The 17,956-nt window shown below is 42.0% G+C and overlaps 1 protein-coding gene across 1 annotated transcript in view; it reads left to right on the plus strand.

The window, feature by feature from the left end:
* The window catches only part of sgip1a (SH3GL interacting endocytic adaptor 1a), a 337,919-nt gene that overhangs the window by 267,090 nt on the left and 52,873 nt on the right, over positions 1-17,956 (plus strand). Inside the window, exon 16 of the mRNA XM_051932771.1 lies at positions 7,736-7,795. Within this exon, the coding sequence (XP_051788731.1) occupies positions 7,736-7,795 (60 nt within the window). The remainder of the gene's footprint in view (positions 1-7,735; positions 7,796-17,956) is intronic.

The raw sequence follows: 17,956 nt of genomic DNA on the forward strand, positions 1-17,956 counted from the left end.
GACAGGCCCAGGTTATCGTTGCTCTTGCTCGCCATCTGGTTGTATTGCTGTTGGCCGTATTGTTCCAATTCTCATCTATTTCATTAATTAACATTCAATCAAGAATACCCTAGAACAGTGGTTCCCACCCTTTGTACATCCACAGACCACTTTTCCAACTACACATAAGTTGCAGACCACCAGCTTATCCTCTTATATAATACGCTACCGTGGCTGTTTGTTTGTCTGTCCAGTATTTTAAATCACCTGTCACTCACACACCGTTTGACGTATTGACCTGAAATTTGGTACACATATACTACGTGACGTCTACTGTCCGCTTACAGGTGAAGATTGACCTCCAAGGTTATTCCTCTTATTATTTTTATTTTATTTTCTTGTAGAATCAACTCTTGGCAGTGGCCAGCAGGGCGGCTGTGCGGCACATGTGTACGGGCGCCGTTCTCATCCCTACCACCTTCGCTGTCACTTCCCCTACCTCTTCATATCTTAAATCATTCTTCAGGCAGATTAAAGACTTAAGTGCCAGCTTAAGTGAAAAATTAAAGAGAATGTACTAAGTAATTGCAACACAAACACTGACTTAAACAGTTTTAATACAAAAAGATGCTGACAAAAGAAGAGAAGAAGCAGGCCACTAGCGTGAAGAGAAGAAGAGCTGCTCAGGAAACAGCAAGAGCATCAACCTCTGAGCACACGAATGCTAAACGTACAGAGAAAATCAAGTGTATTCATTGCATGTTATCGTGCAGTGCGCCATTACTGGTGTGTAATAATTGCAATGATGCCATTAACCCTTAATTGTTTTTATTCAATAGATCTTGAAAACGTTTTAATCCAAGGACCCATATAAGAACATCAGTACCATACTGCATGGATTCAAGAGGAGAATTGTTACCTTAATGACAGTGGAGCCATAAAGTTAGTCAGCAGCCATTTTCTAACTCGTTTATATCTACCTGCACAGGGTCACAGATTGTGCTGGAGCCTATGCCAGCTAGCACAGGGTGCAAGGCAGGAACAATCCCTGGACAGGATGCCAGTCCATTGCGGTGAAAATACACACACACACACCCAAACCACACACTTGGGCAAATTTAGGATCACCAGTTCACCTAACCTGCATGTCTTTGGATTGTGGGAGGAAACCGGAGCACCCGGAGGAAACCCACGCAGACATGTTGTAAGGTTTCTAAACTCTTTTGGGACTCCACCCAACAGTACAACACACCGAAGAGCGTCCCAAAATGCAATCGCCGCGTCTGTGGAAGACAGTTTTCTCTGTCACCAAGGCAATCGCAGGCCCCCAGCACTTTTGCGGCTCACCGAAAGCAAATCCGAGCTGACCGCTGTTTCTTTTTAAGCACCTGACATCTATGGGTGATGCAAGGAACATTATAAATTCAGGAAACAGGATTACTTGGCTACTAACCTGGCCACGACCCTGCCTGATTGCTATGTCTGTGTAAAGGAGAGCGGTAGATCCAACCACCATCCATCCTCTTCCACTTATTTGATATCGGGTCGTGGGGGCAGCAGCTTGAGCAGAGATGCCCAGACTTCCCTCTCCCCGGCCACTTTTTCTAGTTCTTCCGGGAGAATCCCAAGGTGTTCCCAGGCCAGCCAGGTGACATAGTCCCTCCAGTGTGTCCTGGGTCTTCCCCGGGGCCTCCTCCCGGTTAGTCGTACCCGAAACACCTCAGCAGGGAGGCGTCCTGGAGGCATCCTGATCAGATGCCCGAGCCACCTCATCTGACTCCTCTCGATGCGGAGGAGCAGCGGCTCTACTCTGAGCCCCTCCCGGATGACTGAGCTTCTCACCCTATCTTTAAGGGAGAGCCCAGACACCCTGCGGAGGAAACTCATTTCAGCCGCTTGTATTCGCTATCTCGTTCTTTCGGTCACTACAGCGGTAGATCCCACTACAATAAATAACCACGCTGTTCCTGTTTCAAGTTGAATAAAGCTGGTTTTGCTAAAGTACTGAGGCTCAGCCTCGTGTTTTGGGGTGCAAGACAGGGACTCGCGTGTCACAATGTAAACTCAATTCAGGGTAGACCCAGGATGTAATCCCTGGTCTCCTTACTGCGAGTCAGCAGTGCTACCACTGCATCGAGACAAATGGCAACCCATAGGAATGAAAATTCAAAAAAGAGATCTCCTTCATATCGTTTTGGTTTCTCCCAAGACAACAATAAAATCAAAAAGAACTAAAATGGAGACATGTTCTTTTGCCTCCTGCTCCTCAGATGTTTCTCCTGTGACAAAACACCCCGGTACTCTCACAAGAATCTCCTCTTGAGTTTCAGCAGAGATCTCAGCAAAGTCACACAAGGGGCTCAGAGGTGTCTTGACATTTTTATTGCAGTTTGAAAGTTTTTGCATTGTGTGCTCAGTAATATATTGTGGAATGCATGGACCGCTGTTTGTGGTAATAAAACATTATGATTATGAAACGAGTCCTTGCTTCTGAATAATACTATTAGTTGCTCTAATTTATATCGCTGTGCTCCCATTAGGTTACAATCATTCTACAAGAAAGTGCAGGCAGTGAGGCGTAGTGGTTAACACTTTGGACTTCAAACCCTGAGGTTGTGCGTTCAAATCCCACTACTGACACCACGTGGCCACGAGAAAGTCGCTTCACCTGGCTGTACTCCATTGCAAAAGCAAAAGAAATGTAACCAATCGTATCTCAAATGTTGTAAGCCACCTGGGATAAAGGCATCAATATGAAGTCTTCATAGAAATTAAAACAAGACTAGTGTGAGATCGCACAAAACCTAACATGCTTTTCAAACCAAATTCTCAAGTTTGACTCCTTTTACCTCAGTTGTATCCCATGTCTCCTAAGGAATTTTAGGAGAAACATCTATGACAAAGTGGATTCATAAATGAAACATACGTGAAAATCTCTTTTAAGTCTGATGAGCCATTAATAATCAACATTCGAGCAGTAACGTTTTTCTGTGGTAATATAATAAAAAAAACTGTAAATGTTTTTCTTCCATTCAAGCATATTTCTCACGTGAATATTACTAAAAAGAGAAAAACAGAAAGCAAATGTGCTAATAAAACACTGCCAGTGTGTCATGATTGTGTTTCGTTTGATTTTGTCTTGTATTTTCATTCAACGTCTTGAACGCTATTTTTTTAGGAACTTCTGTTGCCACTATGTTAAGATCTGCTGTTAGCGCCTCTTCCCATGTTGCTAGGGGTGTGGCTTTAGGGTCATGCCTTGAGCATGGGAAAGGCGCTATATAAATAAAATGTATTATTATTATTATTATGACCCGTGAGTAATTGGTGCAACAGCATAAAAGATCAGCTAGGGGGTTTCTTTTATTATCTAATCTGCAGATATAAATGTCCTTAATTTGCTTCCCACAAATATCGTTTTGTTTCACCACTTTCCCTGTGTTTTCTTGTCTCTCGTTAGGATTTGACAGCTAGTCTCTCTATTAAAAAAGAAAATCTTGCGACGAGATGAGACTATTGCCAAAAGATTTTTTCAAGTCCCACCCTCTTCTCAACCATTTTCGGTTAACGGCCCACGCCCACAGTCCTCTCACCTCTCATTCATGTGAATGCTTTTGTCAGACACAGTTCCTGGGCTGTCAGCTTTTATAAATGTTTACATTTTCCTCACTTTAAGTTCCCAATAATAGAAGACTTCTTATGTTCAAATCTTATTGAAGAATTTAATCCCGAAGGGTTACCAACAGAAGAAATGAGTACACGGGCAATCCTAGCACTGAGAAATGATGAAGTCAAAAGAATTAACATGAAAATTGTCGATCGGTTACACTGCAAATTGGTTAAATGCGTATCAATAGACTCTGCTGAAGCAGTTGGTGGTGATGGTGCAGAAGATGAAAACATCAACTTACAACATCCTGTAGAATATCTAAAACCGTTAACACCATCCAGTCTTCCACCGGCTGAATTACTGTAGAAAGAAGGATGTATTGTAATGTTATTGAGTATAAAATTTTAACAGGTGACAAGAAAGGTAATGTAGTACATCTTACGAGGATAACATTAGACACCAAAGGAGATCTTGATATGCCATTTGTATTAAAACGTTTACAGTTTCCCGTTAGAATAGCTTTTGCTATGACAATTAAAAAGTCCCATGGACAAACCTTCGAAAAGTTGGTTTATTTTTTAGAGGGAAAGAAATGATATTCACTCACAGGTAGTTTTACATTGTATTGTCATGATGTAACTCCAAAAACGAAATCAAAATTCAATACAATATTGTTGAAACCCTAACCCTAACCCTAATTTATTACGTTTTACTATTTTTTACTATGGTTAATTACTTGCTGTAATGTAAAATAGTTGTTGTACATCCACATCCCCATACGTGAGCGGCAGAACCGCAAAGTGGCTAGGGCGTAGCGACCGCCCGGGGGTTGGCAAGCGAAGTGAGCAGGGGGAAGAGCCCCCTAGTTTTATTTTAATTTGTTTTGGCTTCTTATGTTACATGCTTCTCCCGGTTTAGCTCTGTAAATAAATCTGTCCATTTCTTGGCAGGAAACTCAGTAAATGCCGATTGTAAGTGTCGATTTTTGACAACAACAATATTTATTTCTATAGCACATTTTCATACAAATGATGTGGCTCAAAGTGCTTTACAACATGGAGAAAGAAAAAAAGAAAAAATATATAAAAATGAGGCAATACTAATTAACAAAGAATAAAATATCTATCTATCTATCTAAAGTAAGGTCCTTTAGTCAGGTAGGACAGAAAAACAAATAAGAACTCCAGACGGCTGGAGATAAAAACAAAATCTGCAGGGGTTCTGTGGCCACGAGACCACCCAGCCTCCACTGGGCATTCTACCTAACATAAATGATCTCAATCAGTCCTCGTGTTTTTCAGGCTTCACATGGAACAGAAGTGAAAGGGCAAACTTTATTACAGCAAGTAACCATTACGGATACCAGGTGAATGTGGCACTTGGATAGTAAAGTTTAGGGCGACCAGAGTTTCAAAGTCCTAAAGTTGGACACTTGTGCAGTATGTACACCCACACATAAAGCCTCATTTGTGTAATGCCTGCTTTATCTGATCATCATTATCACAGAGGGATCAGGGCATGGGAGAATAAAATAAAACACATTTGACAAGTAAACACATCGCTTGTGCTTGAAGCAGAAACAAACAAATGTCAGCCAACTGTCTGTTTATGTCTGCTTTTTGGTCCTCCTCGCAATGCTGTTCAAATTTAACACGAGTTCTGAGGCAAGCGGCGGACCCCCCTTGGAGTTTTATGCACACTTTTGAAAATGTATTGAGACAACATTTGCAGCACTGAAAACCTTTGTTAGGTGGGTAGCCTGTTAAAACCAGGACATGTTGATAAGTAAAGTATAGTGTCAGTGAAATGGTTAATTATTAATATCTGCAGATAATAGAGGTGTGATAGAGGTTGGTTCAGTGTTAATACTAAGTAAATATTTACTTAGTTTGTGTATAATGCATTACAGGAACACAGGGTCCTTTATTCATATATGTATAGATAATGATTTGTTTTCATTGCGTGCATTTTATATTTTTAAGGATCATTTAACGTACCTGGTACGGGTTAAAGTATTGGGAGGACTGAGGTGCTGATACTCTCCTTCTCTTCTGCTCGCTTTCAAGCCGCGTAAGCTCAGACAACGGCCCCCATGTGTTCGATCAGCCAGTGACAGTGACTTCCTGTCTTCCACCAGTTTGATGGTGTTTCATTAAGTTGTACTGGGGGTCTGTTTGCTGGAAAGGGGTGTGTGGTGCTTTCGATATCTAAGCATTTACAGTTCTGGTACTTCCTGTCTTGCGATATGTTTGCTAGACATGGACGCTATCCAGTGACCTGAGACGAAGACTGGACTCCTTTGGTAGTGGGTCTCTTCGGAGAATCCTTGGGTACTGCTGGTTTTACTTGCGCCACAGTTGCTCATGGAGTCCTGAATGAGACACATTACCTGCATTGTGAGGGAGCGTCAGTTACAGCACTACGGCCATGTGGTGCGATTCCCTGAGGGTGATCTGGCTTACAGGACCCTCATTGTTGAGGAACTGGAATGGCTGGACCAGGCCAAGGGGACGCCCACGTAACACCTGGCTGTGGCAGATAGAGGGTCATTTCTGGAGGGTGAGACTGGACCGTGTGTCTGCCTGGGGATGTTACCAACCAGGATCCTGAGCTGACTGGCGAGTGGTGGGTGCAGGATTGCTCTATACCAGTACATGCTCCCCAACCTGACCTGACCTGGGTTCTGTTTGAAGTCAGTAGCAGCTAACAGATGTGAAAAACAACAAAATATCAAAAGTTGATGAAATCGCTGTTAAGATAAAATGAACACAGTAAACTAACTTGTAGCTGAAGTCGAATAGAATGTTTCTGCATTTTAAGATAGATGAGATCACAAATTCACCAAAGCTGTTCAGTGGAATATTTTTTAAATTTTAAACTGTGTAGAGTGCAATTTGTTAAAGATATCTCAACAAAAATGGAAAAATAAGTATGCTACATTTGTGGAGGGCCTGAGTTGTTTCGTGTGGATAGACAGGTAGACATACAGACATGTGCTATCGCAATAGGTGCTCCACGCATTACATGTGAACACACCTAAAAGGGAATTTTTGCAGGACCTCCAATTAGGAAATTGATTCGAGGTGCGAATTTCAACGACTAGCTGAAACAAACTGAAAAAAAATTGCATGAGTATTTGCAGGAACTTCTTGGGAAATCATAAGGCAGACAACTACCAAAATCCAGAGGGTGATCTTTTGTAGATAGATAGATAGATAGATAGATAGATACTTTATTAATCCCAATGGGAAATTCATTGTAGTCATACAAAAACCATAAGATGTAACATCCATCCATTATCCAACCCGCTATATCCTAACTACAGGATCACGGGGGTCTGCTGGAGCCAATCCCAGCCAACACAGGGCACAAGGTAGGAACAAACCCCGGGCAGGGCGCCAGCCCACCGCAGGGCACACACCAAGCACACACTAGGGACAATTTAGGATCGCCAATGCACCTAACCTGCATGTCTTTGGACTGTGGGAGGAAACCCATGCAGACACGGGAGAACATGCAAACTCCACACAGGGAGCACCCAGGAAGCGAACCCAGGTCTCCTTACTGCGAGGCCACTGCACCACCGTGCCACCCTCCGCGACTAGGTTCCCATCGTTATTAGCATCTCCAAGCAGACAGCGTGTTGGTTTAGAAGAAGGAAAAAGAGCAAACGCTGCAGGTGACTGCGCTCACTTTGAAACTGTAGGCAGCAACTGGCACATTGAGACATGCCAACCAACTGTTTTTAAAGAATGCTTGGTAAGTGAGAGAGCAGTTGTCATCTCCGTTCCTCGGCATTTGTTCATTTCAATAAATGCATGTTCCAGCCTTGGTGTTAACTCATCACCCCCATTGCCTTTTCTATAGGGAGTCTGCTTCCCTTCCTTTGATTCAATCTGCTAAAACAAATGAGCCAAGTCAAGCTCCCTGCAGAAGTCAAGTGCAGAATGATGAAAGCGTGGCACTGCCCACCCCCTCACCCCCAACCCTCACCCCCTTGAGCCCTGCAAATGAATGGCTTGCTGCGCCGTCTTCTGCCCTGCAGCCCGCTGTGACATGTGATCGACCTGGCCGTGTGACTTACACTCTTGTCCTTCTCTCTCCTTGCCCTTCCCCCCCGCCCAACATCAATTCCCACGAAAACAGAGAATGACCAGCCCTCCCTGGTATGGTTTGACCGAGGAAAGTTTTATTTAACGTTTGAAGGTAAGTCGTGTGCAGTGTTTGAGTGCCATTTCTTCGCTTCTCACCTGCAGCCTTCCTCTTACCATGTTGGCTTTTCCCTGCCATCTCTTTCATCTCCTCCTCTTCCTCCTACTTCACTTGCTTCTCAGGATTTGGTCTTCTTCATGCAGTGGCAGCCTGTCATTTCATTTTTGTTTGAAGCACACTCTTTAGACCACGTTCATCTTCTTTTTTGGTTCTTTTTTTCTGTTTTAAGTTTACTAATCTTGCTTTGACTGTTTTGCTCGACAGAAGGTTTGCTTTTGTGTGGTGCAGACATTCTCATTTCATGCATGTTCTGATCCAGCATGTGTTTCTTTCCCTGTTGTTTTTTTTTTTATTTATTTTTTCTTCAAATATACATCTGTATCAAATAGGCAATAATCACTAACAATTCACTGTCTTTGCTAGACTTGTATTTGTAAAGTAGAAAAACTTTTATAGCAGCAAAGAGATGGCAAGAACATTACCAGGACATTTTGGACCTGTTTGAAGAAAAGGACAAATTTGGAGAGGGCCGAGTCCTTTCATTGTTTTGCTGGGGCCAGCTGTTTGGATGAAGTGCTAAATATAGGGACGCACAGTGGATTTGGAACATTCTTCGGACCCCTTCACTTTCTGCACACTTTGTTGTGCTGTACATTTCATTTTAAAATGGGTGCCTTTGACATTTTCGCCCATTCAGCTGCACTCAGTAACCCATAATGACAAAGTTTTCAGAAACTTGTCCCTGTGTTTGCTTAGTCCAGCGATTCTCAACCTTTAAGTATTTGCGACCCGAGTTTTCATAACAGTTTTAATCGCACCCCCCTAAGGTTTTTTTTGAAAAGAGCCCACTAATACCAATTTGTTCTTTTTTAATTAATGATATATCATAGATGCATATTTTATTATACCTACTTAACTTGTATTGACATTTATCTAACTCTATATTTATTTTTCTAGTATCAGAATGTAGTTTAAGTTATTTTGTTTTGGTTTCAATAGATGTATTTTTCATATTTTCGATTCTTGTTTTCTTTTTTTCACATCTTTGCGCCCCCCTAGGGGGGCCCGCCCCACAGTTTGAGAACTGCCTGGGGGGTTGCCAACCAGGATCCTGAGCTGTTTCGTTGTGTGACACACTGTACCAGTGCATGCCCCTCAACCTGACCTGTGTAAGATAGATAGATAGATTTGAAAGGCACTATATGATAGATAGATGGATAGATATGAAAGGCACTATAAGATAGATAGATAGAAAGATAAGGCACTATATGATAGATAGATATGAAAGGCACTATATGATAGATAGATAGATAGATATAGGAAAGGCAATATATAATACATGATAGATAGATAGATAGATAGATAGATAGATAAGGCACTATATGATAGATAGATATGAAAGGCACTATATGATAGATAGATAGATAGATGTGAAAGGAACTATATAATAGATAGATAGATAGATAGATAGACAGATAGATAGATAGATAGGAAAAGCACTATATAATAGATAGAGAGATAGACAGATAGATAAGCCACTATATGATAGATAGATAGATAGATAGATAGATAGATAGATAGATAGATAGATAGATAGATAGATAGATAGATAGATAGATAGATAGATAGATAGGAAATGCACTATATAATAGATAGATAGATAGACAGATAGATAAGGCACTATATGATAGATAGATAGATAGATAGATAGATAGATAGATAGATAGATAGATAGATAGATAGATAGATAGATAGATAAGGCACTATATGATAGATAGATAGAGATAGATAGGAAATGCACTATATAATACATGATAGATAGATAAAGATAGATATGAAAGGCACTATATGATAGATATTTTATTAATGATGCAGATTAAACAGATAAATTGTCAATAAACAAGTATAAAACTATCAAACAGGAAAGGTAAATTGATTTAATAATTTTAAAAAGATTATTTTCTACTATCAGAATGTAGTTTAAGTTAATTTGTTTAGGTTTCAATAGATGTATTTTTCATGTTTTCGATTCTTGTTTTCTTTTTTTCACATCTTCGCACCCCCCCTTTTTGTTACTTCGCACCCCCCTAGGGGAGTCTGCCCCACAATTTGAGAACCACTGGCTTAGTAGATGCATTTATTCAAAGCGACTTACAAAGGAGGTCAACATAGTTTGTAACATCAGTCTAGGAACTGTTTTGAACAAGCATAGCGGGAGAGGTTATAAAGGTTGACCACCACAAGTGAAGAGCTATAAAGATAGAATAACAAACAAATTATCAATTATTAATACAACAAATATCTACATAGCAAGAAATATTCATCAACAGTTGGACAGATCTTCACTGAACAGTAGGGGTTTCAATCACTTCTTAAACACATCAAGGGAGACAGCAGTTTGGATGGAGGTGGGCAACCCGTTCCACCAAGCAGGAGCCACACATGAAGATTCTGCACTGAGATTTGATACCATGCAGAGGTGGCATGACCAAATACTTTATACATTGGCAGACCTCAGTGGGCAAGAAGGAGCATAGGACCTCACCAGTGTCTCCATATATGCAAGTGCTGACCCAAGGATTACTCAAAAACTGAACTTAACTGTCTACTGCTACAGGGAGCCAATGTAGCGACCTGAAGAGAGAAGTGGCATGCACCCGGCTTGGCTGGTTCAACACAAGATGGGCCTCTGTATCTTATGACCATCTACAGTGGTACAATTTGCAAATTTATTAAAAATCAGAAACTATAATCACTCATTCATAAACGTATTCAGACCCTTAATGCAATACTTTATAGAAGCCCCTTTGGCAGGAGTTCCATCTCAGCTAAGTTGCTACAAGCTTTGCATACCTGGATTTGGGCAGCTTATTCCATTCTTCCTGGAAGATCCTCTGAAACTCCCATTAGATTGCATGGGACGTGTCTATAGCCCGCCATCTTCAGGTCTCTCCACGGTTGTTCTATGGGGTTTAAGACAGTCAGAGACTTGTCCCAAAGCCTTTCCAGCACTGTCTTGTCTGTATGGCTGAAGTCAATGTGATAGACATACATTTGTGGGGTCCCTGATGTGGCAACGAGGTCTTGGTAACCAGTGTTATCTTCTTCAGTGGAGTTGTTGCAGGACAGACCACCCGAAATTTTTTTAAATTGTAACCACTACATCGCTGATTTTGATTTCAGTTGCTGTACTGAATTAAACAGTATTATTTAAATTATTGTTTTAGAAACCCCTCCTCATACAGTACCCAAACTTTTTAAGTAATGAGGACTAAAGTTGCTCCTGGGACCACTCTGGATTTAAAGGCCTTAAAGCTTAAGCTTCATTAATTTCATAGTAGATCTGCCAGTCTGACGTCATGTGAACTCTGGAGCAGGTTTTCTTCATGGACCTCTCTAAATTTGGCTGCATTCATCATTGCTTCAATTCCAACCAGTCTTTCTGTCCGTGCCACAGAGAAGACCCCCCCATAGCATGATGCTGCTGCCACCATGCTTCGCTTTAGTGATGGTATTAGGCAGATGATGCGCTGTGTCAGACATAATGCTTGCAGTTCTGCCCAATTTAGTCTTATCAGACCAGAAAAGTTTTGTCCTCATGCTTTCAGGGTTCATGAAATGCCACTTGGCAAGAGTGTCATCCTTTAGCCACCATACCATAAATGCCTGATTGATGGAGTTCTGCTGAGATGGCGATATGCCCAACAGGTTCTCTCATCTCAGCATAGGACGTCTGAAGCTCTGGTAGAATGAATGTTGAGTTCTGGGTCAGTGCCTTGACCAAAGCCCTCCTTACCCTGTTACTCAGTCTGGGCTGGATGGCCAGCTCCAGGAAGAACACTGGTGGTCCAGAACTTCTTCCATTTCACACTTATTGTGGCCACTGTGCTTCTAGGAGTGTTCAAAGGTTTAGAATAAAAGTCTTTTTGCCCTTATCAGCCTGACCATGGTAGTCTACAGAGAATTTATTGGACTTCATGGCCCGTTTTTTATCCTGAAATGCACTGTCAGAGTGGGACTTTAAATACACAAGTGTGCGCCTTTCTAAATGATATCCGATCAATTCAGTCTGCCACAGGTGGACTCCACTCAAGTTCTAGACACATCTCATGGGTGATTTAAAGCAGGCAGGATTGACCTGAGCACAATTTGAGCACTTATAGGAATGTGATTTTTAATAAACTTGCAAACCTTTCTTTAACATTATTTTTGTCATTCTGGGTTATTGAGTGTAGACTGATGGGCAAAAATGGTAAATTAATCCATTTAAAATAGATCTACAACATTATAAATGTGCAGAGTACGAAGGGGTCTGGATATGTTCTGAATCCACTGTATAAAGCCAAAAGTGTCCACCATCTGTTGTACTGAAGAGCTAAATGCAGGGGTTTTAACGCTTAAACAGGGTGTGACGGGTAATCACTAAAAACTCAAATATGAAGAAGGAAGGATGCCATGTTTGAAATGAGCTCAGTCTGGCTTGATGGAGCACATACTGTTTGATGTTTATCACCTTCCATGTTTTTTGCTTGCTTATATGTTTTGCAGCAAATGAATTCCCCAGGTATTTTCTGTGGTTCGGTGGTGTGAACATAGGGCATAGTTTCTGTACTTCTGTGCTAGATACCCTCAATAAATACTCATACATGTGGTGTCACCTCACCTATTGAAATATTAAATGAAGCAGGCTTAAACAAAACCAGTGATGTAATGATGTTCACTGGTCAGGTTTACACTTTCCGCTGTTAGAAGACAGAACAGTCTTCATTGTCCCTAAAGAGAAGATATTTTGCCCTAGTAAGGAGAGACATAACTGTCAGGAATGCATTACTAATTTGATATTCACTTTTGGTTAATTTTATAAACCGCTATAAACTATTGTTAATCAAAGTTAAGATTTGTATTGCTATTTTGGTTCTGTCATTCCCATCACCATCTTGTGTTTTTGTTTTTCATGGGCACTGTCATTCTGAGTGTTTATTTTCATGGATGCCGCCATTTTTTGGAGCCTCAGATACTGCACTTTTTTTTTGCTAGGCACTTGATGCAATACATGACATCATGACAGCATAACAGATAGCTACATGCATTTAAAAGTGTCTTACATTTTAAGAATTTAAGAGAAGGACTAGCAAGAGACTTGTGCTTGTTGTGACGTAAAGTCATAAACCTTACAAAAAGTGCACCAGCCCTCTTAATAGTCCCACAAAACAAGCCAGGACTTTCTCTAGTCTGCCCAGATATGGCCTCACCTGAGACAGCCAGCACCCAAACATCACCGGCAGGAGGCGGCCTGCACAGTCCCACAAATGAAGATAGATAGAACTTTATGTGTTACCTGGGGTAAATGTGGCTTTTTATAGAATAAATAATTACATGCATAAAATGATAAATGAATAAATAAATACATAAATACACACTATGGTCTAAACACACACCAGCATGATTAAAATGGAAGAAAATTAAAAAGAAAGAAAACTTCTGATTTGACAATCACAGTCACAGTAAGGTGCTATACCGGCATATTGCTGTTAATATAAAGGACCCCCCCCCCCCCCCCCCCGTAGTGTTTCTTTGCACACTTCTGCCAAATAATTTGTTGGCTGAAAGTCCTCAGTGTTTGTGTGTCACAGAGAGGATGTGCAGCATTGTTCATAATGGCACTCTGTTTTGTTTTCATTCTCTATCCAGAGTGCCCCCCATAACTAAGCCTGCCCTTTTAATTAGTTTGTTGATTCGGTGGGCCTCTTTCGATGCAATGTTACTGGCTACGCACACCACATAGAAAATCCATCACAGGGTTATTGAAGATGTGATGGATATCATTACCTACATTAAAAGAATACAGGCTCCTAAGAAAAAGGAGTCTGCTCTACCCTCTCTTGTATAGCTGCCCTGTGTTCTGAGACCAGTCCATTGTGTCATGAGGTGGACACCCAAGTACTTGTTGGAGAGAACCACCTCTACATCCACTCCTTGAATGGTGACCGGAAACAGAAGCTCTTTATCAATAAGCAGTTCCTTGGCTTTGCTGATGTTAAGGTCCAGTCGATTCTTTTTGCACCAAGAAACAAAGCTCTTCTTCTCTGTCTTATCCCCCTTATCAGTAGACCCCATAACTGCAGAATCATCTGATCATTTCTACAACTGACAGTCTGAGGTGTCACAGAGTGAAGAGTAAAGCAGACAGGCCTGTTCCTTGAGCTTCTCTAGTGTTTCTTGAGTCTCACAGATGGTGGTCTGCCTGACATCATCAGGACACCACAGGCTTACCCACCTGCATATCTATGAGTTTACCCCTTAACAGGGATGGCTGGATGGTACTGAAGAGAGAGAGAGAGGCGAGGTTAGGAACATGCACTGATACAGCGCATTGCCGCATCTACCACACGACAAACCAACCCAGGATCCCCAGATTAAGACCCGAGTGCAACCATGCCATGGGTGACACCTCAGCACCACACTAGTTCAGATGGAGTGGAACAGTGTGAGGTTTTTTTATGGTGGCTGGAATGCCAATTCTGCCACCAACCCACAGGTTTTTCCCTGCAGATTGGAGGGCCTGGATGCAGATTAATGTCATACCCAGGACGGAGCAATTGCAGGTTAAGGGTCTTGCTCAAGGGCCCAACAGAGCAGAGTCCCTTTTGGCATTTACGGGTTTCGAACTGACAACCTCCTGTTTGCCAGTGCAGATCCCTAGCCTCGGAGCCACCACTCCGTCCATGGTATTGAAGGCACATGAGAAATCAAAAAGCAGAATCCTCACAGTGCTGCCAGCTTTGTGCAGGTGAGAATAAGCTTTGGGGTGCAGACAGAGAATTGCATCCTCCACTCCAGTCTTTGTCCAGTGGGTCCAGGTCAACTACCACAAGAGGACACATTGGCTTTAAAAGTTTAAGAATGCACAGAAAAGCTTTACAAGTGAGAGGAACAGTAAAACCTTTAGCTTGATGAGACAAGTCCAGCAGAGAACCTTTATTTAATCAAGAATTAATTTTAATAAAAGTGGGAAATCACAAAAAGTTGCCAAGGCAAAGTAAGGCTCAAATAGTATTTGCCTAAAAAAAGGCAATCTAAGGCAAACAAGTCCAAATACAGAATCCCAAAAACATACGAAGAACCCACAAAAATCAAAAGGCATTCAATACTTAAAATTAATCTCCAAACAACACTCAATGACAACCTGAGGGAAGCCATCTCAGCTGCTAGAATTTAAAGGTGGAGGGCGGTCCCTCAGGTGTGACCTCATAGCAGCCCCGCCTCTTGGGAGATACCAATGCATAAACCTAAAGGCAGAGTACACAAATAATAATTAATAAAGCAGCATAACAGAAATGATGTGAATGCACGAAAAATAAGAATGAAACCTTAACTTAAATAACACAAAAACAGAATACAGAAAATAAAACACAAATAATGGCTGAAAGCAGTGCTCAAGAAAATAAATGATTTGGGGATGGATTTTGTTTCTTTATTCAGTTTTGTTTTTATGTGTGACTTTAGTGTAGATCCTTACACTCAAATGAATAACTGATTGTCGCGTGTGTTGGTCTTCACTAAGGAGCACGACTGCTATTTCCGAAAAGACGTCTGTTAATCTCTGCCAATCATTAACATGGACTCTGCTTAAGAAGTCTTGCTAACCTTTCTCTTCCAACTGGGGACAATACCAGTGTTCACTTCCATTGAGTCACTGTTGTTTGAGCCTGCTTCATTTAAAGCCATCAGTAGTAACTTCCTGGGTCACCATCAGTTAAGCTGCCTAGACTTCAGTGGAATGTGGCAAACACCATAAGGCAACTCTGATGTTAGTTAATATGGATCTACACTCATAGACTTAAAGTCTGGAGAGGAGAAGCACGGCCTAAAACAAGCAGGAGGGTATTACACAGATGAGGAAGGGGCACTGTGACAGGCAACACAAGACGTCTTCATTGGACAGCTTAAAATCCTACTCAAAGACCAGACAAAATGATCGTGCTCATGCCCCTTATGGCTTGTAGCTTCTTTTTTGGTTTTGTAGCAGCTTACGTCTCACACACACAAACATATAAAGCTGAATCCAGTCATGAAACAGCATTTCTGTTTGGACTGACATTTACGACCAGGCTCAGTAACATCACCATTTGTGCAACAAAATGACGATAGATAGATAGATAGATAGATAGATAGATAGATAGATAGATAGATAGATAGATAGATAGATAGATAGATAGATAGATAGATAGATAGATAGATAGATAGATAGATAGATAGATAGATAGATAGATAGATAGATAGATAGATACTTTATTAATCCCAAGGGGAAATTCAAATACTCCAGCAGCAGCATACTGATAAAAACAATATTAAATTAAAGAGTGATAACAATGCAGGTAAAAACAGACAATAACTTTGAATAATGTTAACGTTTACCCCCCCGGGTGGAATTGAAGAGTCGCATAGTGTGGGGGAGGAACGATCTCCTCAGTCTGTCAGTGGAGCAGGACGGTGACAGCAGTCTGTCACTGAAGCTGCTCCTCTGTCTGGAGATGATCCTGTTCAGTGGATGCAGTGGATTCTCCATGATTGACAGGAGTCTGCTCAGTTCCCGTCGCTCTGCCACGGATGTCAAACTGTCCAGCTCCGTGTCTACAATAGAGCCTGCCTTCCTCAATAGTTTGTCCAGGCGTGAGGCGTCCCTCTTCTTTATGCTGCCTCCCCAGCACACCACCGTGTAGAAGAGGGCACTTGCCACAACCGTCTGATAGAACATCTGCAGCATCTTATTGCAGATGTTGAAGGACGCCAGCCTTCTAAGGAAGTATAGCCGGTTCTGTCCTCTCTTACACAGAGCATCAGTATTGGCAGTCCAGTTCAATTGATCATCCAGCTGCACTCCCAGATATTTATAGGTCTGTACCCTCTGCCCACAGTCACCTCTGATGATCACAGGGTCCATGAAGGGCCTGGGCCTCCTAAAATCCACCACCAGCTCCTTGGTTTTGCTGGTGTTCAGGTGTAGGTGGTTTGAGTCGCACCATTTAACAAAGTCCTTGATGAGGTCCCTATACTCCTCCTCCTGCCCACTCCTGATGCAGCCCACAATAGCAGTGTCATCAGCGAACTTTTGCACATGGCAGGACTCCGAGTTGTATTGGAAGTCCGATGTATATAGGCTGAACAGGACCGGAGAAAGTACAGTCCCCTGCGGCGCTCCTGTGTTGCTGACCACAATGTCAGACCTGCAGTTCCCGAGACGCACATACTGAGGACTGTCTGTAAGATAGTCCACGATCCATGCCACCAGGTATGAATCTACTCCCATCTCTGTTAGCTTGTCCCTAAGGAGCAGAGGTTGGATGATGTTGAAGGTGCTAGAGAAGTCCAGAAACGTAATTCTTGCAGCACCATATGAGCGACACTGAGAAAGAATGAGTTTTGCAGTTTAACATACTGTACTATCAAATGCATGCAAAAATAATTAATGATTGGCATCGATTGCATATACTCAGTGATGCCGACCTTCCATAAATTCAAGGAGTATATACGGTATTAGCACTAACTTAAATTTTAATCTTGTTTGTTAAATTATTCTGCATTTAAAAAAATTAAATAAACTGCCAATAATCGACCTGGATAGATAACCAATGAGTGAAACATTTGCACATGAATAGTTGTGCAAACATTGAAAGCTAACTACTGTGGCAAAGGCAAACTAAAAAATTTTATTTTCTTCCGCCATGGGGCACATCTTCCCCATGATACCCACAGGCCCTGCACAGTCCCCAAAATACACATAAGAAAAACAGCAACACACACTCATCTTCCTCCACTCCTCCCAGGCAGCTTTGTCCTCCTCCTCCCGACTCTGGCGCCTCGAGTAGTGGCTGCTGGCTCCCTTTATAGCCCACTCGGAGATAATTAACCTAATTCAGGCTGCACTTTCGGGTGTGGCTGCATTACAGCACACATGGGCTCAGGAAGCTGTGCAGCTCCCCCTGGCGGTGGCCACGGAGCCCAACAAAGATGAGCCCCGATGTTCCAGAATTGTGGCCTCGATGCAACCCAGGGGGCTGCCACCAAGTGTTCCGTGGGAAGAAATAAGCCTCCCATGACTGCTCCACGGGTTTCAATGCCAAAGGGGCATCCTGGCTGGGCATGGGTCCTGGG

Source organism: Erpetoichthys calabaricus, chromosome 10 (genome assembly GCF_900747795.2).
Source record: "Erpetoichthys calabaricus chromosome 10, fErpCal1.3, whole genome shotgun sequence".
NCBI classification, from domain to species: domain Eukaryota; kingdom Metazoa; phylum Chordata; class Cladistia; order Polypteriformes; family Polypteridae; genus Erpetoichthys; species Erpetoichthys calabaricus.